Genomic DNA, 27,673 nt, shown 5'->3' with positions numbered 1-27,673 from the left:
TATTTCCACTCTATTAAAAATAATTCCAAATGCAAATTCTGGCTAGTAGGCTGGTAACACAGCAACTCATTTCAGAGACACCTGGGCTTTACTTTGTGCTTCAGTAAATATTTTAGTATTTTATATTAAGTATTCATTGAGTCAGGAACTGTAACCTCCCATTATTTTCTTGTCTGAATTGTTCCAATACAATTAGGGGATGAGGAGACTTTCGAGTATGAAAGAAAGAAGCAAATTTAGAAACTTCTTTTTTTTTTTCCTTTTAGTATCAGCACACTAGCAATTAGCATATCTCCCCTTATCAAAAGGTTAACTCACTCAAATTCACATAACAAGTAAACTAGATGCCAATGATATGATTTTAAATCTGTTTCAGAAACTGCAATAGTTCTTAATTAAATCGTGGCAACATAAACTGTCTGGCTTCATGAGAAACAAAGGAGCTATCTGGTATCTGCTTTCAGCACAGTCCATGTTTGCTTTTATAATTTGATATGATAATATTTCTCACATTTGGGGTTTTTCACCCCATTTCATGTGGCCACGAACTTGGTCTGAATTGTATTGAAGTTGCAATCCAAACATGTTTCAGCTGAGTGGTGGGGTCTATGTACTCTGTGCTGTATTTATTTGGAAGGAATAGGGCAGGGCTGGGAATTGATTAGAGTGGAACAACTGCCAGTGCCTCTTGGGGTGATTCAGACAGTCTGCAGATGATTGATTTAGATCTACTTTCTACTTGAATCCAGAGAAGGAATCATTTTAACCTGCTTTGAATCTGTTTCTAGTGACAGAATACATGTTGTGACACTGAAGATTGATTCTGTTCCCAGAGTGGCAGACTAACCTCCTTTTGGATATGAAATACTACCAAGAATTTCAACCCAGCCCTTTCTCCTTGTGTAAGCTTGAAAAAGTGCTGCCTAATCATACTGGAAAGTGGGAGGGAGGAAGAAGGCTCTCTTGCCACTGACAAATCCATGCATGTCATAAAGATTTCTTTTTCTCCAGTATACTAACTGTTTACAGATTCTTGATGTCTCTTCAAAGAGTCTAATAACACATTAATTTGGTGTCATAAAAGCATGAAAAGCAAAACACTGAGTGGACAATAGTATATTTGTTTTGAAAAGACTACTATTTTGCACAAGTGAGTCACTGCTTCAATACTGAATCTATACCATGTCTAGTGGGGCATTAGCATACTTATATCCAATGTGTTTCTCATTAGATTGGGTTTTTGAAGACAGTAGTAAAATGACTACTGATGTCTGTATTAAAAGGAAAGTGGTGGGAAGAGAAGTGGGATAATTAGATTCAGTCAATACTTATGATTGCTGCTTTCAGTTTCTTAAAACCTTTTCATAAATTTACTTTCCAGTTTTCTCTCCATCTCCAGCAACAAATGGCTAATCTTTAAATGTCATACATCCTCAAACAGGCCATGTTTTCATGTTGAAGTGCAACTGCAACATCCAAAATGGAGGAAAAGAATAACATTTGATTGTCATGAAATTGGAGGGTACAGACTGTGAAACTCATACATGAGGCTAACTCACATTACAATACTACAGGATTGTTTGTTCTGTGCAGTGTCTTAGTTCCTCTAAGCTTAGTACCTGCACTTTAAAATAGGAAAGGTACTTTTCTTAATACTTTTACTATGTGAATGCCTAATGAGGGATCATTTTCCATTTTAGTATTAACAATGAACAGTAACGATGACAAAATTCTGCATTCAAAACTCACACATAATAGTTCTGCATGATTGGAAACTGAATATATGTTTTAGCAATTCCTAGTTATACTTTCGAACTTCTTCTGAAAAAGATCATTAGAGACTCACCTGATGGAATAAAGTACATTTCCATTTTTGAAAATCCGCAACAACTTATTATCTGTTGTAACTTCATGAAAGTTGGCACCTTTTTCATTAGCAAAAAACAAATCAGGTTTCCAAATTGAATCCAGCATGGACGGATCTAAATCTAGAGAGTCATCTGGATATTCACTGTATGCGAGGCGTGGATCATTCCAATTCTGACGGAGAAAGATGTTCACTCGATAATCCTGAATAAAAGAGAAAACAAGCAAAGCTTTATCAAGCATAGGGATTTAGCTTTTATTTCATTTCTTAGCCATGTAATCCCCTGCCCAGCTGTGGATGACAAAAGAATTACTTAGCTGAATGCCAGAATGATACCTATTTGTATTAGTGGGGACACAATGGATAAGAACAAAGATGCATTTCAAGGCAATTGAAAAAATCCTAAAGTAAGGAAATACAACCTCCATGTACATTTCATGTAATTCCTCATAACTTTACCCCTATCACAAATTTGTCTTGAAATTGAAATGAGAAGCATAAAAAGAGTTTTATGGTGTTACCTCTTTCTGCCTGACCCCTGGCAGTGGTATTCCCACCTCCCTCTCTCTGTCAGGGAGAATCTGTCCCACTTTAAGGGAAGTTAAATTTTTTTTTTTTTCTCTTTCTAATCTTTACATATTTTAGACCCACCACATAGGGTTTCTGTGCCTCAATTCCCTATCGAACATTGTGTGAGCAGTAACTTGTCATACAGCAGTCTGAGGAGGGCACGTTCCTCCTCTCTTCAAATAGGGTAGACACCATATAAGTCTTTATGATAAATTAGTTACAAGTGGGGTCACCTTAATTTCTACTGAAAGCCCTGTCTTAATCAAGAGTGCTTTTATAGAAAAGATGAGTGAGTGCTTCAAACTAATAGAAGTCATTTTGGAGCTGCACATACATTCTGTCAGAGATATATTTACGGCTCCACACTTTCTTGCAACTTTACCACTCTGAAAAGATTTGGTTTTAAATAAAGGTGAATATTAGCTTCTCATTATATTGCATTTAGAACTGAGACTGACCATAAGGGCATAGGAACTATAGTTTTATTGGTTCTAATAAGACTTTCCTCATTATTTGAACTGCATTCATGAAAAAGATAAAAATAAAATAGAGAGAAAGGTTAGCTGCAGGGGGAAAATGGGAACTGGTTGTCAGACCTTACATGACACTTCTGAATGTAACAAAAGTAAAAAACATCACTTATTTATGGTTAAAAAAGATGATGAAAATTAATTTTAACAAGAAAACTTTTTGTGTCAGAATGGGAAATGAAGTGCGCAGGGATGAGCAATACCGTTTAGCCAAAACCTATGGATACTAGTTATAGGTTAGACTAACTAGTTAAAACCCCATTGGTGTAGAAATTGTGGGTACTGTTAAAAATTCAGCATTTTATCAATATTGCTCTTAGGAAACTTGGAACATGAAACCATGTAGTTGGAATAATCATGCCAACAGACATAATAAAGGACAACAGGAACCTTGATATGCAACACTTACTCATGAGAAACAGTCTTCCATATCTTCAGCATCCTGCTGTTTTGGTCAATTTAATTACTCAGCTTGAATAAGGGTAGCCAAATATGCTAAAAACATGCTTATCAAGTATTACAAATCAAAAATATTGCAAATCATATAGAGAAAGTCCCAGTAAAGAGTTTTATGTTCATATAAGCTTAAAAATTTTTAAGACAAATAAAGGAAGCAGAAAACTACACCTGAAGAATGAAACCAATTCAGTTTACTCTTTCCAGCAGACAGGAAAAAGGCTCTCTGACCAAATGGAAGCATGCAGCATTAAATGCATAGGATTTGTTAATCAACTGCTTTATTTAAAGAAATCAACTGTTAATTAATTTCTTAAACACATACATACAAGCATACCCCAAACCCTTTCAGAAAAGGGTTGAAAGACATTTTCTTTTTATTATGAGTAGTGACAGCCTCAGAAGCCATGAAAATTTTTTAGGAGAACCTGTTGGTATTTTTTATAATTAGCACCTTTATGTGATGAAACCAGAGCCAGGGATTTGTACTTTACTGACGTAGAAACAAGCCTGTATTTCTTTGTGTGCTTCTAAAGTAAGACAAAATTTTTAGACAAGCCTGTGCCTCAGTGCTCACAGAACTATATTTTTAGTGTCTTCTAGTAAGAGGGAATAATAACTCCTGAAATACCCTTATTTCATTGCATGACATCCCAAATACCATGTAGTACCTGTTTCCATTCCAGATTGCTGTATAAAATCAAAAGGACAGGAAGAAGAAGGATGTGGGAACAGAAATGGCTCCACTGCCTTACCCAGCATAGGCAATTCTTGCAATGAAGGAAACATTAGCTCTAAACCTGGGGCACTGGGGTGGGAGCACTGCAGCTCTCAGGACTTTGCACTTCAGCCCAACCCAAGCTTTCTATTTTAAATTATATAACCTGAGGGATGTCTACTTACTTTACTTTTCTCAGTAGAAAATGAAGAGTTTTTGGATGGGATTAATTGTAGAGTAAAGGTCTCCTCACATGTGTGAGACAGAATGGGTGAAAAATGCGTAGCAGGAAGACAAAACGGAAAAGGAAAATGGAGGATGACAAATGATGGAATCCTTTCAAGATTGTATTAAGTTATTCTGTATGTCAGAATGAGTAAAGTTTATTGGTTTAAATTTTTTCCAGCTTTTAAGATGAAAAAAGTCCTGGTTAAACTTCTCACTGTAGCAACTGGAGCTATTTTTCATTGTTCTCTCCCTTGAAAAGTCTGACTTAAATTGGCACTCATTATTCACGAAAAAAAATTCTAATTTATCAAAAGGAAAGAGATATATTTGACTGTTATTTTATGAAGGACAAGTATTCATCATCTCAGTTTATAACTACACATCATGAGCACAAGGCTTAACTGCTTTAAACAAGTAGGGTTGTTTGATGCAAACACAAACACCAAAATAAAACTGCCTGAATTGATTTGTTCCTACAAGAGGCTCTGTGTTCTCATGTGCTATTTGCCTGAAAGGATAACTCCTAATTCAAATAACTGTGACAGAAAAGTTCCTTGAGGGGAGGGAGAAATCATCATTTAAGTTGTGGTGACTTTCACAGTCTCATCTGTAACCTCAAGGCTGTCATTTTTTGAACAGCTGCTGTACCCTGGTTCTACAGAACGAGAGTGTGACATGGGTCTGCACTTGCTTCACCATACTTTAAAACCTTAGCCACACTGTGAACTTTCTTAGAGGGTCAGGATACTGTTCATCTGCTTCATAAGGCTCAATAAAATAAAAATTGGGGATCAGGTAATTGCTCTTTGCTGTCCGTGCTATGGCTGAGGCCACTATGGACCCCAGTACTGACATTTTGATTAATAATTTCCAGCACATGGTGAAATCTGAAACACTTATAGAATATTTTGATTTCTACTTCATTATACTTGTACAGATAGAGCTATATTACCATAACATACAGAATGTAGCTTTATGGAAATTTTTGCACAAATCCTCAAGATACTAATTTCCTAATTCTCTCTATTTCTTTAATGCATTTTTCATATGCACTGCATGTGGAATCCTTCTAGATCTGAGAGATTCCAAAATATGCCCCTTATTTCAACATTGAATATCACCTGCTCTCATAATTTTTGTATGCTGTTATTTGAACCAAGTCTTCAGAATTTCATGCATAAATTACAGAACTCTTTCTGTTACCATTCCAAATATTATGATAACTTTACCTAATATATACTTCTAAGTGAAATCTAGACTTGTCCTTTGGATAATGTAGTCAAATTATTCTTCCTTCACTTGTTTTAACTCACTGTAAAATTTTAACATGGAAATCTTGAAGACTTTGAAGGAACACTGTTAAGAGTAGACATAAGACACTATAACAAATATTGTTCTTGTAGAAAATTTTTTCTTCATCTGTTAACTATGACACTTGTAATGAAAGCTCATTTTCACTGCTGTACAAGAAAAGCTGGTATGTTGCAGAACGCATTAATAGTTTTAATTTTTACTGCTGAGATTTTCTAAACTTACTGTCTCAGTCTCTGAAAAACATGCAACTCGATATAGTTTTTCCTCCTGCCTTGACTGGTATAATTAGACAGGATGGCCTGTGGCATAATAGTACTTTGTGGTAATAACATCTTTCCATTTTAAATTTATTCACTGTTCTTAAGCACTGTGGCTGCACTTTAGGTAACTAATTACTTTGTGTAAATTCGTGGTATTTTCTGGTTTCTCTTTATGTAGCTGAAAATTTCAGAGTGGACCAAAAGCTATTCAGCTGATGATTTCAATATGCCTTTGACAAAACCTCTCTGGTATAGAAACTCAAATATTTAAACCTTAGTTAGCCACTCGAATTGTCAAGTCATTTTCCATTCAGGTTACCAATGGCATTGCAAAATAAAGTAGGAGAAGAATCTTGAAATTCACACTCACATTTGAGAAATGCAAATATAGTTTTTGTATTTTCATGGATTCCCTTGTATTTCAACATGCTTAATAGCTGGAATTCCATCATTACTGAGATTACTTATGGTGCAGCCTTAACTATTCAAAAGAATATGTAAAAGAAGGTGCACGGAAGGATGATAGAGGACTGGACAGGGTAGTCAGTTCTGTGAGAGTAGCCATGAAAAGTTGCATTTCTTTAAATTAATTTAAATTGATAATGCAAAGGACTTGTGTTATGACTTAATTTATGACTTGATTTCCCTCAATAAGTATATCATAAGGGAGGGAGAAAACATTTTAAATCTAAAGGCAAAAATATCCTTCCTTAACTATCAATGAATTTAGACTGAACTGAAATGTTTCATCTTTTTTCTTATGCTAACACACCCTGGTGATACTTTCATTGGTCTTATGTATTATAGCAAATAAGGGGATTATTTATTTTTTATTACATCTTTGCACTACTACTGGAGTACTGTGTACAGTTCTGGTTTTCCCAGCATAAAAAGGACATGGAACTGTTTGAGCAAGTCCAGAGGAGGGCCACAAAATTGATAAGAGGACTGGAACACCTCTGCTACAAAGACAGGGTGAGAAAGCTGGGGCTGTTCAGCCTGGAGAAGAAAAGGTTGAATGAAGAAAATTTTTACTGTGAGAGGGGTGATACACTGGAACAGGGAGGTTCTGGATGCTGCAGCCATGACAGTGTTCAAGGGCAGGTTGGATAAGGCCTTGAGCAACCTGGTCTAGTGGGAGGTGTCTCTGCCCACGGCGGGGGTGGGGGGGGGGGGGGGTGGGACTGGATGATGTTTAAGATCCGTTCCAACCCCTTAAAATTCTGTGATTCTATGATTGCAGGTCTGAACTGCAGCAAGGATAATGCATATATCTCTGCTGTTTGGCAGTTCAATTAATGAGTGAAAACCAACTGCAACAAGCCCCATGCTCCACCAATAACTGTAACTCATTAATCTGTCAAAGATATACCATAGCAGCTAAAGAGAAAATAACTGTGATTTAAATCAACTGCTTATTACTTAGCTTTAATTGACACATTAAATCTGTTTCTGAGTACCAAGATTTGACTAATGCCAGATGAGAACATGCTTTTTTGTACTGAAGAGCTGTAGAGCATTCATTACAAGAAGCAATGTAGATGCGCTGTTGATTATGATAAAGAGTTTGTCTATAGAGAATCCTTCTTGGTGATCTGTTGCTGGATATTTCCATAGGTGGAATCTCTCTTTCCAGACCTGATTTTGGTAGTGGGTAAAACTAAGGATGTCCTTATTGTTCTGACTCTGGAATTACAGAATCCATGGAGAGGCTGAGAGCAGCTGCAGTAAGAAGTAAGAAGTACCCTCAGTAAGAAGTAACTTTGTGAATTTTCTAGAACCACCTGATCCCTTCCTCAGACAGCAATGTCTTCATGGATGAGCCTCAGGAGAAAGTCTTCTTCTTGCAATTTTTGTTTCTAATTGTGTTTCCGATTCTTGCCATATGAGGAAAATAATTCAGTTCCATGCACAAACAGATGGAGAACTATGGAGAACTTTCCTGTCTGTTTCTGCCCAAAGTTAGTTGGCTAAACACTTTGAAGGTGATTAGGATCTCTAGATTTCAGCCCTTGAAGGCTGAGGATGAGCAGTAAGGCCTGTTCAGTTTCTGGATAAAAGCTCTAATCCTAGTCTAGTATGAAAATAGTAGGTGCTCCTGCTCCCTCCACTAAGTAGGACAGCCCAGATGCTTGGAAGTTTAGGTGAGGACTAACTTGCCTCTGATCTCAGGAAGATTTAAGAAATTATTTGAGTTATTCAGAAAAGACTGTTGATGGATTTGGATGAACAGCTCCTATGAGCAGCAGAATTTAAGGTGTGCATTAATGCTTTTAATACTTCTTTGTGGGTTTTTTTTCGTTTTTTTTTTCCTAACTTAATATTTTGGGATTTTAGTTTGCTTTTGTTTGTTTCTCATACATTTCAGAACTACTAGATATCCCAGTGGGTGTCCTGTGAATAGTTTGGTTAAAGCTTTATTTCAGTTTTGCCTAATTCATTTCAGAGTTTGACTCCAATATCTATCCATCAGTACTCATATTGAAGTCAATAGAACTAGAACTCACTTGGCAAAGAGCTGGCTAAAACTATTACTTCAGCATTGCTACCTGTAATGTCAGACCTCTCAGACTTCCTTACAAAATTAAAATTCAGAGTTCAGCAAATAAATTTACACACTACTTCTGCACCAAGCGCTCTTCCTGGGTGTGCCACCTGCTTTCATAACCTTGGATTCTGAAGTGGTACGGCTTCTGTTAGTGTTCTGGCTGGCACAGATGAATGCTTCTTGCTTTATTTTCTTCTGGGATGAGTAATACCTCATTTTCCATCACTACAAATAATGGAGGATGAGAGCTGTTCTGCAACTACTACAGTTCTGTCTTTGCCTTAGAGAAAGTATTGGGTCATTTACAGGATGCTTATTAGCACAGAGCTATCAGTCTTTGTCATTCAACCCACAGCTAAAAGAAGAATATAGACACTAGTTTCTGAGAGAACTCCTTCATTTTTGCCTTATTTACTCCCTTGTCTTTTTTACAAAACATTCTAAATCAGTTGAATTCAGCAATGTGCTACAATATCTACTTATTTTCCATATGTGTTATGGCTAAAACATTGCAAATGGACAGGTTTAGTTTATTTTAGTGTTCAATTATTTTGTTGAGTTTATTATCAGTAGCAATACTGGATTTTAGTATCTGTGCTCACATATAATGATCAAAAGTCAAAGGTAGCTAATATCTAGGATGCTTATTCTTAAAAAGATTAATTATAGTACTGACATACTGTATAATAATGTTTGTCATAGTGCCTACTGCATGTCATAGAATATTTGTTAATTAAAGATTGAATATACTACTTCCATATTTAATGGAAGCTGTGTGTTTCCAACTCCTAATGCATTACACTAAAATCACATTTTGCAACTCGTTCAGCGTAATTGCTTTTTTTAAGGTTTAGCTCAGGGACTTTTAAAATGTTTGCACTTTCAAGCAGTAGTATAAGGGATTAGATGAAAAAGGACATGACAATTACATGAACAAATAACATACACTAAGCCTCTGTTTTCATTTGGTCCTTGCCATGTTCTTGGCTGACAAAAGATTCTGAGTTTTTTTCTGCAAACAAATTATGTGTCCCTAAAGAAGTTTTTGCTCTAACAGCAGAGGGAACTTCTTCCTAAGTGAAAAGTTAGATTTTTCTGAGATTATTAATTTGTTCACATGAATTTTTGGTGCTAGATGTTCCATTTTGTTATTAATGAATTTTATGTTTGCACTTATATGACTGGTTTCAATATGTGACCGAATGGGCTAATTTTATAAATCTTTACTGAAGACATGTATTTGAAATCATCCTCAGTTTCATCTCCTCAGGGAAATATAACCAAATTAGAACAAGTACAGTTTTGGGAATTCCATATTAAATTACCCTGCTGCCTTCCTTGTGTTGGTAGATAATATGACATTGTCTAGAATAGGGTAAATAAGGTAAAATATAAGGTAAAATATAAGGTAAAGGTAAACCAGGTCAAGTCCAGAAGCAGAGCCTGCTAACTCCCATAGTCCAAACACTTGCTGAAGTGGGCTCTGAGAAGGCATACATTTCTAACTTTAGACAAACTTGATCAGATATGAGTTGACCTTAAATTTATTGATATGCATGAAATGCACCAAGAGGTCTATCAGGAAAATCATGTCGTTTTGGTGGTTTTACAATGATGCCATTATAACACATTAAATTTTATTTGTCCTTGAACTGTATCCATAATGACGAGAAAGGGAACAATTTGTTTGTCTCCCCAAAAACATTCTCTAGTGGCATTTGAAAAGCCCTAAAATATTCTTCCTTTTGGCTGCTGGTTTAGAAAGATGCACATCTCCTGCAATCCTGTGATATGTCTACCTTCCTAGATAACTCAGGGACTCTTAGGGATTATTAAGGCCACACTAAATGCACTCAGGCAATTAAATAAACCTTTAAGAGACACAAACTCCATTCAGTATCGATTTACTAACCTGTTCCTTTCATGAAGAAGTTAACTTTGTGAACAAGTACACGTGGGTCTAGATGAGTAGTAAGGGAGAAGGAAGAAATGTCAAGTTTTTGGGCTTCCACTAGGTCCGTGATGAAAGAGGTAGAAGTAAAGGTTACTCATTGAAAAGCCAATCCTAACCTTATTTTAAAATACCTCAAATACTGTAGTTTGTAATACTACAGTAATACCAGAACAGTAGTCACAGGCACAAATCATAAACATTTTCCCTACACTTTGCTAATCTGGGAAACAGTCTTGTTACCTTGTAAGGTCTAGTATAAATATTTAAAAATTGAAGTAAAGCTATCCAAAATTAATAATTAACCAGTGTAAAATATAAATATATACATTGAAAACTGTTATATTTGTATATAGTATATATTTTATATATATAATACACATTAAAAAGACATGCAAATTTTGTATTTAATATATTCAGTTTTCTGAAACTTTAGAGCAGCTGCATTCACAAAAATAAGGAAAAATATATTCCAATCAAGGGAACTAATAATGGCTGACTAGACACATCAAATTTTCAGTGTTCTATCCCTTCAATCTTACCAGGAGTTAAGCAGATAAACTCTTATTCAATATAAATCTTTTAAAAGAAGATATAGGAACGAAAAAGAAGATTGTAAGAGATCCCACATATTGTAGCTTACAATGTTTGTAGATGGAAAGCAGACTAGAAATCTTCTTTAACTAATCCTGTTACGCTAATAAATTAGCTTGCATATGTTCCTATACATTTATGTTTTGAAAATCCATTAAGTGAAAAAGAAATCTAGTGACTGAAAGAGCAGGCAATGTAAAGACTGCTTATTTTTTAAAGCAAGGGAATAAATTCAGATTCCCCAGGAGTGCTTTTGAAGATTATTGTTTTGTCATCAAAAACAGGTAAAGAAGAAATAGAGAGTACCTACTTTTTCTCAGTTATGTGTGTGCAATACATTTGTTTTTCATTCACCTTCAATATCTTCATGGCTGCGACAAAGTTTTAGGTCAGTATCTATTCACACTGCCTCAGTTTCCAATGAGAAATGACTTGAGGAGGTGGCTGCCTGTTTCTTTTTTTTTTTTTTTGGAAAGAAAGATATGGGATTAAATTTGCTCCTAGGCAAAATTAAATTTTAAGCCTAGAGGCCTGCAAGTTGGTACATTTCTGAACTGTGGAGAAGGCTTGTTTAGCTGGGGTAAAGTTAATTTACTTCACAGTGGCTGGTACACGGCGATATTTTGATTTGTGCTGAACACAGGGTTGATAACATAGAGGTGTTTTGCTGTTATTGCTGAGCAATGCTTTAACAGAGCCAAAGAGGTACTTGCTTTATTTGCTTTTCCAACTGTTGTGCGGGTGAAGAGACTGGGGGTGCATGGGAAATTGGGAAGAGACAGAGCTGGGACAGCTAATACTCACTGACCAAGGGGATATACCATACCATATGGCACCATGCTCAGTATCTATATGGGGGGGGGAGGAAGGGGGAGGAGGGCAAGAAGGAGGAGGGGATGTTTGAGTTATGGCATTTGTCCTCCCAAGTAACTGTAATGTGTGATGGAGTCCTGCTTTCCTGGGAATGCCTGAACACCTGCCTGCCCATGGGTAGCAGTGAATTAATTCCTTGTTTAGCTTTGCTTCTGTGCACAGTTTTTGCTTTCCCTATTAAACTGTCTTTATCTCAGCCCATGAGTTTTCTTCCTTTTACCCTTCCAATTCTCTCCCCAATCCCACTGGTGGGGGAATGAGCGAGTGGCTGTGGGATACTTGTTTGCCGGCTGGGGTTAACTCATGACAGGAGGGATTTTTGTTTGCTTTGCAGTGCTTTTCAGCCCTGGATGAAATTGTAGAGAAATTCAAAGCCTCTGCAAGCTGGAGCACTAGAGGCAGAGGAGCAGAGAAGCCTGTGAATTTGGATTACCTGCAATTTGGAGAGAGGGAGGAAGGTGTCAATCTGTAGATCTCTGTCTAGAGACACCTGTCTGATGAATCTAAACAGCAGATTAGCACTTCATAAAATGGTTAACTAGGTGAAGAGACAAATGGAAGTGTTTAGGAGCGAGAGAAGACAGAACCCAATTTCTGTGCTGAAGGAGATGGCTGCTGCTGCTGAGGTCTGCATAATAAATCTAAGATTCTGAAGTCATAAGGGTTATTTTCTGCAGTTGAAGAAATCAAACTATCTGAAAGATGCTGAGTTTTATTATTGTGTAAATTGGTATTAGCATCTAGAAGGATTTAGAGGGGAAAAAAAAAAGAGGTCTGACACTTGATATAATGGCAGTAATGACATAGGGAGTGGCATGTCAGTATAAAATGCATATCAGACCACTCCTTGCTGTGATCATACTGACTTTCAAAGAAAATTAAAGCTTGATTCACAGACTCATAATACTTCTTGTTCTGCTAGCTGTTAATGGCCATAATTGATAGCATGCTGTGTATTGTCTAAGGAAAAGGAAAAATACTATGTAAAAACCAGATCCTTACAAGCTCTTTTGATAAATTGTGTAATTTTACTGTTTAATTTTAAAGTACTATAAGATTTCAACTTTTTTTTAAAGATCTATCTTTGCACTACAGGTATGATGTATAAAAAGTCTGAGTGTACAGCTCTTTCATGATGAGTGATTACTTTGGCTACTGTAATTAAAAATGCACACCCAGAGTATGCACATCCAGAGTGCATGAAGTACCAAGTATTCAGAATAGCATGAAGACATGAGAGGAGAACAGAGTTTTTAAATTATGCTAAAATAACTGAAACTTATTCAAGGCAAGAATATCAAGGTTATGTAGAATGTTTGTACTGGGAACTTTTCCAGTGCATATTTACTAGGCTCAAGAACAGAAATTAGGAACAAAGGTGGCAATCTGAAAATCTTTTATTTTCTTAATTCAGGTTCATTCAACAGCTGTTCTGAAGTCCACCATAGCTTTTGTTCCTGTAAACAGAGTTAGCGAATTGCAGGTTCATGCAAAACCCAGGGAGACAGGCTATAGTCTTTCAGTGATAGATGGGGATTAAGGGACTTAAATCCTATTAGTGTTAATGGGAGTTAAGGACAAAATCCACATATATCATGGTGAGATTAATTTCCATTGCTTAAATATACATCATGAGGCAGCTACACTAAAGATATTTTTAAAAGTATTGCTTTTGACCTAGTCCTTTAACTATTTTTTTATAACGTTTTTACACTGGTAGCTGTGTTCTTATAATTTTAGGAAACATCACAAGTGTTACATAATCATAACCTCAAGGGACTTCATCTTGGATGATTGCAACAAAATAAGAAACTTCACAAACAGCATACCTTATATGATGTGAACAGAGCTATTTAGTGATGCCACAATCTTATTTTCACAGATACTGAGATTTCCTACTATAGTGACTGAGTAGAACTCAGCTTGCAAATTAGTTACTTTCACAGTTTTTTCTGGATAATGCTGCAATTGTTACACCAGGACATAGATTTTTAGGAACAGCCTACCTGATAACGACCTTCAAATAGATTGAAAAGACTATTATAATAATGTGGACGTAAGTAGGAAGATGCTGGAAGGGATGGAAAAAATGCCACATTATTTCATAGTGCAGTGCTGTACAAGTAATGGTTTTCCCTTTAAGTGAGAAAGAGCGATCAGAGGAAGAGGAGTCAATGTAAGCAAACATAGATAAGGGGAAATAAGAGGTGTGAACTGTTCCCCAGCTTTGCTAGAAGATTAGATGACTGTAGGTAAACAAAGAATGTAAAAATTTAACTAAAGGCTAAGTCTCCCTTGGAATGAGAAGATAAAGATTCTGCAAGAACCTTTGCTAAAGTTGTAAAGAAACCATTTGGGTTTTAGGAAGCATTAGAACAGGCGATGAGTAGCATTTAAAGCAGCATTGTATGCAGTCGCAAGGGCTTGAGCTGATGATATAGGAGGTCATTTCAGGTCTTCTGTAGCTAATAATTGCAGTAAGTGGCTATGGGGAAGTAGAAAGCTTTGTGTCTATAAAATGAGCTGTTTGGCTTTTTGTATTGTACAAAGTGTTTTGCAAATTCTTTAAGAATGCTTGTTAAAATGGACCAGAAAGAAGGATACATTTGTATGTCTGGATGAGCTGACTATAACACCTGTCCTGGTAAATATTTATCTAGTTTAGATAAACCAGAACAATTACTTCTAGCTTAGAGTACTAAGGCAACTGTAGGTCTGGATTCAGCCTTTTCTTCAAATGAGGTAAAAAATATTTGGAGCTAGGCTTCCCTTAATGTAAACAAGATTTAAGAAAATGTCACCCAGCACACAAACCTTAAGGCTACTGCTGCTATCATTTCCCTAGACCTAAGAAACAATATTTGACTAATGGTTTATAAAATGTTTTCAGGACTTTTTTATACCTGAAGTTGGTACAAATAGTTATATACCTTATTTGACATTTCTTCCAGGACCAGGAAGTCAAAGCATAAAATACTGTATGCATTTGATAGTAGTATAGAGAGATTTTTTGGATGCCCAGCTCGAATGAGTAGCTACAGTCACTCAGCTTTCACAGGGCCTGAGGTACTAGAATATTTTCCATGTTTTGTGTGACAGCAGGGACAATAAACTGTTGGTTGTGCTTCAGGAAGAATTTTGGAGATTTTACTTAACATTTAACATTTTGTTGTTGCTGTTTTTTATGAATGGAAAACATTTGTGATTTATATATTGGCAAAGAGTACCAAAGTGTTTAAGCTTCATCTCTCAGTCTTTTGTGAAGCTGAATGACAAAAACCTGCTAAAACTCAGCAAGCGAAGGCTATCGTTGGTTTTAACTGCAATTTTCTTCAACTAATTTGACTGGTAGGTATGAAACTGCACCTTCAGGCACCACAACAATATGATCAGCATAGAGCATTGTGCCTTAAAATGAGGAAATGTGTTGTCATCTCCACCTGCAGCTTTTCTACATGAGCTCAGAGTGCTTGTCTTCTGCATGTGCCATAGTCTAGAAACACTGTTCTTTCATGTGAGAAAACTTGAGAGATTACCTTTTGTCTTCTGGCAATAAGTAATAAAAGTTACATCTGGAAATCTTGACAGCACCACAAAGGTCTGAAATAAGTAATAAATTACCCATATAGGTGGGTATTTAGATCCAGATGACATGTTTATATTACTAGGGAATGTTAAATGGAACCTGTTAAATGGTCATTATTTTTGTTTTATTCTCCATATTACATTAAGACGTCATTGAATTCCAGCTCCAAGTTCTAGAAAACATTAGAGAATTTTACTGTGACTCAGTAAAACCAAGCCTTACAGAGGTAAATACACAAAATATTCCGATTCATCTTCCAAAAAATCTGGAAACAAATTATGGGTCTCAACCACACAAATGAATCCAGATTACAAATCAAAACAAATGAAATGGGAATTTTAGTACTTCATTGTGGAAACTTTCTGGTATATTATGTTTCTAAACTCTGCATTAAAGGCGGTTTCACAAAATGACCACACCTTTATTCTGTTTATGCCCATTACATGGCCGCTGTCACTGAAAACTGTCAGTTTGAGCTTCTGCTTTACTGTAGATACATTATCTTTTCAGGACTATGACTTGGTTCCTCCACAGAATATAGTCCTTTTCAATTCTTGGTTCATTTTTAAATTTCCATTTATACTGCAAATGCACACTAACAACTGAGTCAGATCCTCTTCCACAGTTCTTTCACCTAAAGCTATTGAAAATGTCCAAAACTTTTTGAAGGAGTTTTTCATTATTACAGTATCACTTATGCTAAACTTCACAATTAGTTCTGAGATGCTGACTGCATGAAATAATTTATAATTTCCCTTTATAAAGGAAGTTTCAATTCTTCATAAATCATTGAAAGAATATCTAGAAAGGTCTAGAAACCAAAATCTTGGTATTTTTTCTTTTTTTTTTTCCCTCAGACACATGCACTCTGTTATAAGGTGAATTTGACTATAGAGCTTTCAGAAGAATTTGGCCTTAGGATGCTATGAAAAATAAACCTGAGACTTAGTCTTGGTTTGTTGGTGTTTTACAGCTACAAACAAGAAAGGTTAACCTAACACTGAATAAGACAAGATTGCTTGTTCATTTTTTTATGGATGTGTCTATTCATAGTTTATATTTCTGGTTTTTGGTATATCCATGTTGAATGAACTGGCTTTTAAACAGGAAATATGTGGAAACCACCCTTGTAACTGAGCCTTTTATTAAAATAGCATAAACACAGTCAATTAACCAAGGATTGAACACTACTGCTCCCTAATCACTCACTGGAGAGTTGCTTCTGAAAACAGTTTAAAGCCCACTGCCTTGAGGGGCCATGAAAAGAAGTCTGCTACCAGCTTCTGTAAAGGCCATCAACTCCAGCAAAGGCAAAGCTTCTGGTGAGTTTTAAAAATCAATTTAATCACCCATTTTTGCTAGTCCAGACCAAACATGAGTCTGAACTCTTTTCTTCAGTGCAGAGCTCATTTGCTGCCCAGACTCTGGAAATTTGGTTCTGGAATTCTCCAATCCAAACAGTCTATTTTTTTCTTTTCTGAATAATTTATAAATCATCAGAGAAATCCAAAAGGAAAAATTTATATTTCCTTTACTTTTTCAGTGTCATAAAAGGAGCCTAAAAGGCTGGAGTTATTTCCTGAGAAAAAAATTAAGTAGAGATGCCAGGGAAGAATAACGGAATATTCACATTTTATAACACAGAAAGAGGTTAGGAAAAGGTACAGAATAGTACAAGCATTCTCATAAGCTTCAGAGAGGCCAGTAGATAAATAGAGTGATGTCATTTGTCCTCCCTTCTGACTTGTGTAAGGATGATTTTCAGTGTTAATAGGAAAAGAGATTTCCCTAGAATTGGAATTTCAGCTACTGGCACTTGATAACCATGGTGTGTTTTCACCTGTACCAGCCTCTTCTATGCATAGCATCACTCAGCCTATCCATCTGCTGCACTGTCACAGTTTATCAGCAAATCAGGTCCTTGGCTCTCATGTTTCTGTGCACAGCTTCAAATTGATCTTATTCTTAACAGGCACCTGAAAATACCTCCTCAACACCCGTAAGTGCTGTGCAATACAAAACATCACCCTTGATCCTCTGTTGCATGCGGTTGGTGTCATGTCACATTTTGCAACTTGGTGAGACATCTGGGACACGGCTGCACTGCCTTTATTGTATTTTCTTGTTCTCTCTACTTCATTATGCTGTTGTAAAACTAGCCAGCATTTTACCTGCTATCTTCCACCACACAGTATCTGAATTCCAAGATTCCCTTCTGAAAAGCTATCCTAGACTAAAAGTTTCAGAGCAGAAGTGTACAAAAAAATGTTTTCTATTGCTGCTTGGAAAGCCAATGTGAATAGGAATTACTTTTTAAATTTAAAAAAAAATGATGCTATTTGTTTGCTAATTCATATCTTGTATATATAGAAATGTGTTTTTCCAAACATAGTTTGGTTGCATCCTATAGACTTTCTTTATAATATGGAATAGATACTGTATCTCATAAGGGTGATATGATCTCTCTGCTTAGAATGCAGGTTCAGCAGCAGGATTTGCCTGGATTAGTCTGGACATGTAACAAACTGGACAGTTGTAGACCCACTAGAATTTGTAAAACCTCTGTCTACTCCTGACTCTGTGACCCAGGATCAGGGTGCCTGAGGCCAGTGTATGAAAAATAAAGGATGTTATATAATCTGCCTTCCAAACTTGCACAGGAACAATCAATTTTTCTGTGTCTTGATAGATGGGAGTTGATTGTCAAACAGGGGAAAAAATGGATTTTTTTTCAATTTTGAAACTGTAAAGTGGCCATTATTGAGAGGCCTCACTTTCACTCATCTGAGACACAAAGTATAGGTGTTTCTTCCTGACACTTCAGTATTAACACATTTCTATGTATTGGAAAGATTTTTTCAGTGTATTTTCAGTAAAGAAAGGCATATATTTCCCTGTATTTGAGACAATAGACTAATTGATTAATTTGAGGAAAAATATTTGGTGAAACTCTTCAGCATTAAGGTTTGTAATGTGTACAAGGGAACATTTCTTCCAAGCACTCTATTGAAAGACAACCTAGAATAGGTACAATAGAACAAAATCAGAAATGCTTATTGAAGAAAGATGAAGATAAAGAAATTAAAGAGCTGTGGCTCATGAAAGGACAGTAATTATGGTGACTTAAAAATGGGTTAGTGTGGTTTAAAAGCACATTTTATTCGTAAATGCAAGATAATATCATTTAGGGGGGGATGTACAGAAAGATCAATATCATGCCTCCTATCAACATTCAGTTCTTTTCAGACTGAATCAAGAAATACCCCTGAGCAAAAACATGGTAAGGCTGAATAAGAGACATATGATTTTCAATGTGTTAGTTGTCTGCACTGTTGTTATTTGCCATCATGTCTCTCTGTGAGCATCCTCTTCAATGCACTTTGAGCACATGAATTATGCTAAATATATTAACCCACACTGAGTAAAAATTGCTGTAAATCTGTGTTAAGGTCAGTGTTGTACCTGACCTTTAAAACTCAGAAAGCCTTGACAGTTTATCAGTCACATTTCCTAGAATAAAAGCAGATATTTTGGTATGGCCTACTATGTACTCAATAGCCTAATTGTTTTGTGTATTCAGTATTCTGACTTTGAACATTTGCTGCTGAAAATGTTGGCACTGAGATTATTCTGACCCTGTATGACTGAATAATCATTTTTTTTTGTTGGCAATTGCCAATAATATATATGAAGCTGCTCTTAGTGATCACAAAATCTTTTAGCCTTAGGAGATACAGTGCGAATACAAGCCGAGCACGGTTTGAGCTACAAAAAAACTCTCTAAGGAACCTTTCAGGGTATTGTGATAAAAGCTGAAATTTAAGTTCCATTGAAATTAAGTTCCACTGAAATTTAAGTTCCACACAGCAAGAAAACTATTTTCTTTCCTGGAGGATATGGTTCCCATATTGCCAATATGTATTTAACTTACATGACCAAGCAATCCAACTGATTTGTCAGATTTTTAAGGTTCTGTGTGCTGAGGTACATTACTATTTATCTCAAATGAAAAACTTCACATGTTAATTTGTGTTAATTATGTTATGTTAATTTCATATAGTGAAATAATAATTTTATTTTGGTCTTCCACAATTTTTTAATCTTTTATTCTTCCATATTTCTAAATCCTTATGTGTAAAAGCTGAGAATAATAGCAACATGTAAAATATGAAAGACTGGTCCTAGGTTTTCCATTATATGTGTGAAGCAAAAAGAGTTTTACTTGTCTAGAAGATGAGTGTGAAGTCCTTACTTTGTGAATATCATTGAGACATGCACAGATCTAGTGCTACCATTCAGTTTGATAACAGAAAAATTGGTGAGGCAATTGCACCAATGATGCCAGTGATAAAAGATTATTTAAGCGAGTTTTTAATTATGTAGTTTACTTTTTTTCCTGCCTTCTCAGAGCATATATGACATAAATTAAATTGCTCATATGATCCCTTAACATCACCTAGGTTCAACTAGAATCACAGCTTCCTAGCCAGAGGTGGCATTCTTTTCCTTGCTGTGAACCACCTGATTTTTATTTTGAGAAAAGGAAAGAGAATATGAAATAACTGGAACCAGGAAGGAAGAAAGGAAGGAAGGAAGGAAGGAAGGAAGGAAGGAAGGAAGGAAGGAAGGAAGGAAGGAAGGAAGGAAAAGAAAGAAAAACAGTCCTACAGGGTTGACAAGCTGTAAGCCAAATTATGCTACTTTTTGGTTTGCTGCCTCTCCTGAGCAGTTAGATCAGCGTAGATGAATTTAAGAGAATGTGCTTGCCCAAGAGACACACGCTGTCGTTCCCATCGCAGGCTGCCACACTCCTCATCCTTACTGAGAGCTAGTCAGCCCAGCAATGTGAAGTTGGCCGCCGGGTTACTTTGCAAGCAACGCGGGTTTTTTTAACCCCTTCTTTTCCCGCCTGTTTACTCTGTTATGCGCAGCCGAGGCAGCAGAGGGAGCTCAAAGATTTTGGTCATCGGCGAGAGACCCGGGGAGGCCCGGACAGAGACGGACACTGCCAAGGGCAATTGCAGCAACAGCGAAGGACAGGGCTCGATGTATTCGGACTTCTTTAAAGCTCATAGCTTAGATGCATATCCCATTAGCAGCTGGCACTTATAAATACAGGGTACCAGTGGCCAGGTTTTATTTTGAACTTGTTGCTAACTTAACCTGTTCCATTTACAGTTTGGAAAAAGAGGTATTTATTAAGAATATAAAAATCCTTTTCGAGTCTAAAAAGTTGTTCTAATGAGTTGCTCTATGCTTAAAGACATATAACAGATATTAAGACATAGGCAACTGAATTTTAAGGACTACAGTAAATTCAACTGATAAAACAGTGATAATTGAAGAAATACTGAACTGCAGCGAACTGACTTTTGTTAAACCGTGCAGAAATTCAGTTTGTGAAATAATGCAAGATGGTTTTCATTTTCATTTAAAGGTAGAAAGATTTTCATGTGTTTTAGAAGTTCACCGTCAGTGTTGTGGAGAAGTAAAGCTAATAAACCACACAACTGAAAGTCCTATCTAGACAAAAGCGTTTGTACTTCTGCAAAGACTTGAGTCTCTGAGAGGTCATCAGCTGCTGACAGTAAGTAGAAGTCTGTTGTGAACTATATCAGTGAATACATTATTAACAAAACACAAGCATCATGAAGGTCAAGGTTGTGCAAAAGTGTCCAGTTTTTGAATGCATAAAAACAAGAGAATTAAAAACCTTGTGGTTCTGACCAGGTTTAGTATTTTCTGTAACATACTACACTACCTGGAACTATTTGTTACAGACCAGGTCATCGCCTATCTTGACTGTTTCAATTTGCTTTTGAGATAACACACAGCAGAATGCATTTTCATTATAAAATAGAAATATTGTACCAACTTACTAAGTTGCACCAAAAGAAAATGCTTATAACTCTCTGGTTTTAGAGAGAAAATACACTTGAGATGTGAACTCGGTCATCCTCTTCCCAAACTCAGGACAGTTTTGTAAGTGTTAACAACTCCAGTTTTATATATATCCTTTATACAGAAATTCAGTGGCTGGGTCTTTTTGCTTTACTGACCTTGTGGTCTGTCTCCTCTTTTGGACCAGATTCATTCACCCAGACATTAGAAAGTAGCTGTGGAACACTATTCTAATCATGTGGGTATTGCTTAATCCTCCGATTGAACCTGAATAAATCTCTCTGGATGCCATGTCAATCTGTTTGGGATTTGCAATCTGGAAAGGCCCCCAAATACAAATTAAAGTCATTTTCTATCTGGAAAAAAAAATCATCTACCTCTCTCAGTAACATCTACTACTATGTTCCAAGGGAGGTAAAGAACAGGCAATTGTTAATACCACTTGGAGATAGGGGGCTATAAATATTTGACTATATGAATTTTTCTTATTGTTTTGCTAACTACAGGTCCTTGGTTATGTTATGGTTTATTAGTAAGTTTTTTGTTTGTTTGTGTTGTTGGTTTTTTTAAATATATCAATTATCTTCAGTGTGTGTTCTGTCATTCCAAGTACATATGCTGACCCCTGAAATTGTTGGGATTTCAGAGTATTTCCCATATTTGGATCTTACCAAGTCCTGCAGTTATTCTGTCATCTCTGTATTTTAACCCTTTCTGCCCCCAAATTACTATGTAACTGTTTTCAAAGAGGTATTTTTCCCTTTCTTCAAAAAATGTGAAGCACTTGTAGAGAGAGAAAGAATGCCAATATCTCCCCTCACTAGATTTTAATGATTATATCTGTGCTCCAAGTTACTAGCATATGTCTCACCTTTCAATGTGGTTATCCTGGGTGTTTTTGTCAATTCACAGTTCAATATCTAGTTTTGCTATCTTTAGACTCAGATGTTTTTTCCTTATTTTGTTAAAATCTCATCTTTTTGTACTGCATCATCTGCCCTTCTTTACTAGACAAATTTTAAGTGTATGTACAAAAGCATGCAATACACTTCTATTTGCTCCAATTTTTATATACCAGTTCAAAGTTTTAATCATTCTATTATTTCAATGCAATACCTCTATGGAAGAAGGACTTTTAAAATAAAGTATACATCTCCGTATGCACTGTATAGGATGAAATTATAAAATATTATTAACAAAGTGACTTAATGAATTGCCATTTTTGAGGTTAGAAAAGTGGAACATTATAGAAACTAATATCTATCTAATAATTATTTCATTGCAACTGTCAAATAAAACTTACAGAGAAATAAAAAAACCTCTTCAACCCTTGGCTTTACTTTTCCTTGTTTGTGATGGTATAATGATGTCATTTCTGTTAGAAAAAATCAATTGCTAAGTTAGACATTCTCACTTTCTATTCTTAGAAGTGGATTTCCTTCTTTGTTTAGTTCCAAGTGAAGAGAAGCCCTAGCTAGCTTTAGAACTTATAGAACATATTTAATTTGAACTTCAAACATTGACTAAGTTAAAATATCTTACCATGGTTGTCTCTGCAATGGATCCAAAGCTGTTTATAAATATGTTGCATGTGACATTAACTGGAGGACCTGCAAAAGAGAAAAAAACCACCAGTCCCTGTTCCAGAATTATTGCTTATTGGTTGACTATTCAATATAGACCATTCAGAAACAATATTTACTGACTTTTGAAGAAATAATGCTACATTCAAACTTATTTAATGCATGATTAAATCGAATGGTTTCTAATAATTTTCCTTTTGATTTTTCTCAAAAATCAATTTTTTTTTTAATCTGGCCAGGTTAGCAATTAAAAAAAAACACAGCAACAAAGCTCAGTGTAAACCTACACACATGCTTCTGTATAAAAAAGAAAAAATCAACATCTCATTTGAAATAGTTAGTAAAAGTATTGTATGTGTATTTCAGTGAGAATGCATGTCACTTCTCACAACAATTAGGGGAAAAGTGACTTTCTTCACTCAAGGCAGCTTCTACCTTCAATGTTATCTGTCATCAGTAGGAAAAGAAATGCATTGTTGCTCCTCTTATCTCTGCTGCTTAGAGGAAAATAATTTAGATTCTATTCCCATTTCTCTTAATTTCACAAAGTGTTTAAGAGTCCATTTATAACTGAAATCTTTGTTACCGTGGGTCCTCAGTCAACTGTTGTTTTGTCTTATCTTGCATTGTGAAGTATCAGTAGTGGCAGAGCAGTCGTTATGATAACTGAAAAATGAATTGCCTCTTCATGAAAAAGGGTTTAAATTATTTTCTAGAAGTCTCTTTAAAATTGTCATTGTGGAAAAGCATGCTAATTTTTTCCATTATTCCTTATCAAATTCAGTCTGTGTCCAATAGAAACAAGGTTTTTCCATCACAAGGTTTTTTTGTTACCTTCCTACAACTCAATATTCTTATATCAATAAACCAGTTCAGCACTGGAGAACCTGGATTCTTTTTGCAGCTGTAAGCAGTCTAACAATGAGAGATCTATATCTGGAATCTGAGGACTGGTCTTATAAACCTTTATGTAATATCTCTTTTAGCATCACTGAAGAAAGAAACTGCTCTCCCACTACTGGTGGTTTGAAAATAGCAAAATCTAACATGATCAATAAATTTCACGTTAAATACTTGAAGAATCAGAATGTCCATTAAAAATTGTGCCAATATGACAGAACTTGGAAAATCCAGCTTGCTTTCCTGACAGCAAAAATTGTTTTGAAGTGCTGTACAGCAATTGCAACAGAACACTTCTACATGTACTTCAGCCTTTGCAATACACAAGACTACACCTATGGAGCAGAATTCTCAGGTAAGGAGGTAACACTTGCAGCCACTTTGGTACTCAGTTAGAGTTTTTGAGCATATCCAGTACTTCTGAGAATTCAGTAACAGTTTTACATGCTCAGCTCCTGAAAAGGATCAAGGGAAAAAGGAAAAGCAGGGAAGATGAATGAAGGCAGAGTCACTAAACACTGTCAGGGAGAAAATTGTATTTCTTGCCCATGTTAGTTAATTTGTTTGCAAGGCAGTTTTTCTTCCAAACACTTCCATGTTGTAGTATTTGCCATCATTTCAAATTTGATGTGATATTATCTTGTTTAAAATGCTTTAAAGTACAAGTTTGCTATATCAACATAGTTGCTTTTATTAAGAAAAAAAGCTCTGAATCGCTACAGTGCTGATGCCTAATTTCAAATTACAATATTATAGTTAACAGCTAGTTAAAAGGAGCACAAAAGTAGAAGCTAAAAGTAGCTTGTAAATGTTTTAGAGTTAACTCAAAGACACTGTGCTGAGAGTAAAAATGAACTTCCCAAAACATGGTCAAAAAGAATCACGAATGAGAAGCTGTAAAAGCTGGAAGTCATATTCAAACACAGGAATTCAGGCAAGTTGAACATAGATTAAAGAGAGGCAGAAAAGAAATAGAGCTAAAACTCACTACAGACAGAAAAGCTAACAATGATCCCTGTCTACAAGGTGTTAAAAATAGAATCCTGCCAAGATCTGAAAGCTGAAAGAAGATGATTAAGCTACAAAAGTATCCATGAAAGTGAAGAAGGTCAGAGCAGAAAAACCAAATGAAGTCTTTATAGCAGCATTTGTCTCCAATTGCTGGCTGTGTCAAATACTAGAGCCATTCTGCTGGAATTTTGTATGAGGACTGCAGAAGACATTTCAGACTAAGTGAACAGGAACCAACTGACAGGCTGAGGTGATATAAATCCAGAAATTACAAAAATCTTTGCAAAATGGTAGAAATACAATTCACTGTGCGTCAGCTATCACCTGTGTCAGTTTTGTAATCAGTGGAAACGTGTGCTATGTACAGCAAATATAACTTGAATTAAAAAAAACCCCAGACTTCAGGTATGATGGTGGATGGCATGAACATGAACTCTGTCCCTGTAAACCTTACCTCTGTACCAGCCAAACTGGTAGAAATAATGAGAACTTTTATAATGAAGAGATATAGATTAATATTATATATAGATACATCATATAGATTACTATATTTATATATTAGGGAGAAAGATGTCAAAAAGTCAAAAAGGATCAAAAATTCTATGACAAGCTTCCACAAAAAACTAGCTTAAGTAGAACATGACCCTTCACATTGGAAAAGGTATACAGCAGGGTGCAATCTGTAAGCATACAAATTTTTAAAGATCAAAAGGAAGTAATGCTTCTCCATTTCTCAGTATGTCAAGTGTTAATAAAATCAGTAAAATAATCACCAAATTTAAAGAAAACAAAAAAATTACACTTTTTAATATTCCAAAACACAAAGGTTTTATTGCCAGAAAATATTGAAAAGGCCAAAACAGCTTCCAGAAGGGATCAGGAGAACATATGTAACTAAATTTTTTTTTTTTTTTTTTCAGTTAAATCCTGGCTTTCAAAGTTTCTAAACTGATGATTGTTGAATAATGTTTGCCAATAGCAGGGCAAGTAACACTTTGCATTTTCCTATGTAAATGGCCAAATTTTTACCTTAATATTTAAATTTTTTACACCTAGGTTACATAATTGTGTTCAAATTTGAAAGGCAATGAAGTATTTTCATATTTGCAGGAATGGATATAGTTTGCAATGTGGACACTGAGTAAGAGAAGCCCCTTGCTATAGGTTTGATATAACATTAAAAAAAAAAATATTGCAACTGGAACAAAGCTTTTACAATAATTCTCAATTTGCTGTTGTATTCCATAGCTGAATAAATACCATGTCTTCTCTATTATATCTGTTGAACAAGAACTGACATACAGATATAGCTGAGCACATAGACAAAAATACATAATTTTGTCCTCTTGACCAAGATTAATTATGACTAAAATTGGTAGTTAAAAATCTTGTCTGCATAAGAATTTTACTGGAACAAAAAATGATTTAAAATGAATGTCTGAGTCATCTTATTAGGGCTTATCCTCTTTCTTTGAAACTATCATCAGTTTAATACCTCAAAAAGGCATTAAGCCCCAGCACTTGTTCTAGGAGTAATAAAACTAACCAAAAAGTGGCAAAGTCACTTAAGGAGATATACTTAGTGGTAGGTCTGAGTCACTCTGGGCAGATCTGTTCAAACCTCATAGTTGTCCAGAAGATTTAGAATGTGCACTTTTTGAAAATGAACAACATCAAATTAGGTTTTATCTCTTTAAGTTTCGATGGTTACAAAACAAGGCTCTAAATCCTTTGAATGATACTTTCAAGAAGTACTGCATTGAATTTTGTAATCTCTAAACCATGTGCCTATTCTTCACTGTAGCCTCATGAGAAGATTGTGATTGGATGCTGTCCATGACAAACTATAAAATTAAATCCCCAAATCATATAGAGATGTGTTTGAAATTCCAGTGCACGTTTATAATTTCCTGAGAAATATCAGCACCACTAACTTAAAAAAAACCAAAACATTTCCAGCTGCAGTAAATCCTGGGTAATAAGTTTATATATACACAACCAACTGTTTATGGTTTGCTGATGAGGAAGTAATCTGACAAATCTCTTACATGGTCCTTATGAATCAGACTGGGCAAACTCTGGTAAAACCAGCACATAGCAGTGGCTTTAGAGTCAAAACCACTTAAGTTTCTGGAACTTGGAGATGTCAAAAACCTATAACATTTCTTGCTGAATAAGAATTAAGATGGAAAGGCAGTGACAGATGACTTAGAGGAGAAAGCACTGCCAGCTTGAAGGAATATTTTTGTAGTAAACATGGAGTAAAGCCTTACAGTGAAACGTTAGAGCTAAGAGAATCTCTTGCACTCAGGAAGATGGGCGTAGGAGAAAACAATTAAGGTAAAGTAAGAATAATATAATTTTTAATCATAGTAGGTTTATTATTTAAAAATATTTTTTATATTCTGGGTAATTTATAGACCGATAGCTTGTTTAAAGCCTCAGTAACAGAGGTAAATATGGTTCCACTATAATATTGCAACTCCTTGTTTTCAAAAGAAAGAATAGTCAAATTTACCTAAACTTCCCAGATTGCAAAAGTTAGAATGGATGGCATTTGTCTGTATGATACTTTGCATATTCATATAAAAATATGGTTTATGTAATCCTTCATTAAATACTCTAACATGCCTGAGTCTGGATAATATTTTTCATACTAAGACCCTCAGAAGACGTAGTCATTCCATTTGCAAACTTTGCTGTTTCAGTCTTCTTTGAATCTGCTTTGTCTTGACTGAATCTCCTTTGTGATAAGTGCATAAAAGGCACATGCCAAGAGACAA

General features: G+C 35.6%; 1 protein-coding gene across 4 annotated transcripts in view; it reads right to left on the bottom strand.

The window, feature by feature from the left end:
• GLRA3 (glycine receptor alpha 3) overlaps window positions 1-27,673 on the bottom strand; it is a 91,678-nt gene that overhangs the window by 40,297 nt on the left and 23,708 nt on the right. For 3 of the 4 annotated variants that reach the window (XM_048304241.1, XM_048304243.1, XM_048304244.1), the window contains 2 exons: window positions 22,939-23,006; window positions 1,847-2,070 (listed from right to left, as the gene is read on the bottom strand). In XM_048304241.1, coding sequence (XP_048160198.1) covers window positions 1,847-2,070; window positions 22,939-23,006 — 292 coding nt within the window. The remainder of the gene's footprint in view (window positions 1-1,846; window positions 2,071-22,938; window positions 23,007-27,673) is intronic. The other variant, XM_048304242.1, reaches the window with a different exon arrangement.

This window comes from Corvus hawaiiensis, chromosome 5 (genome assembly GCF_020740725.1).
Source record: "Corvus hawaiiensis isolate bCorHaw1 chromosome 5, bCorHaw1.pri.cur, whole genome shotgun sequence".
Taxonomy (NCBI): Eukaryota; Metazoa; Chordata; class Aves; order Passeriformes; family Corvidae; genus Corvus; species Corvus hawaiiensis.
This window is presented reverse-complemented; position numbering and strand designations above follow the sequence as displayed.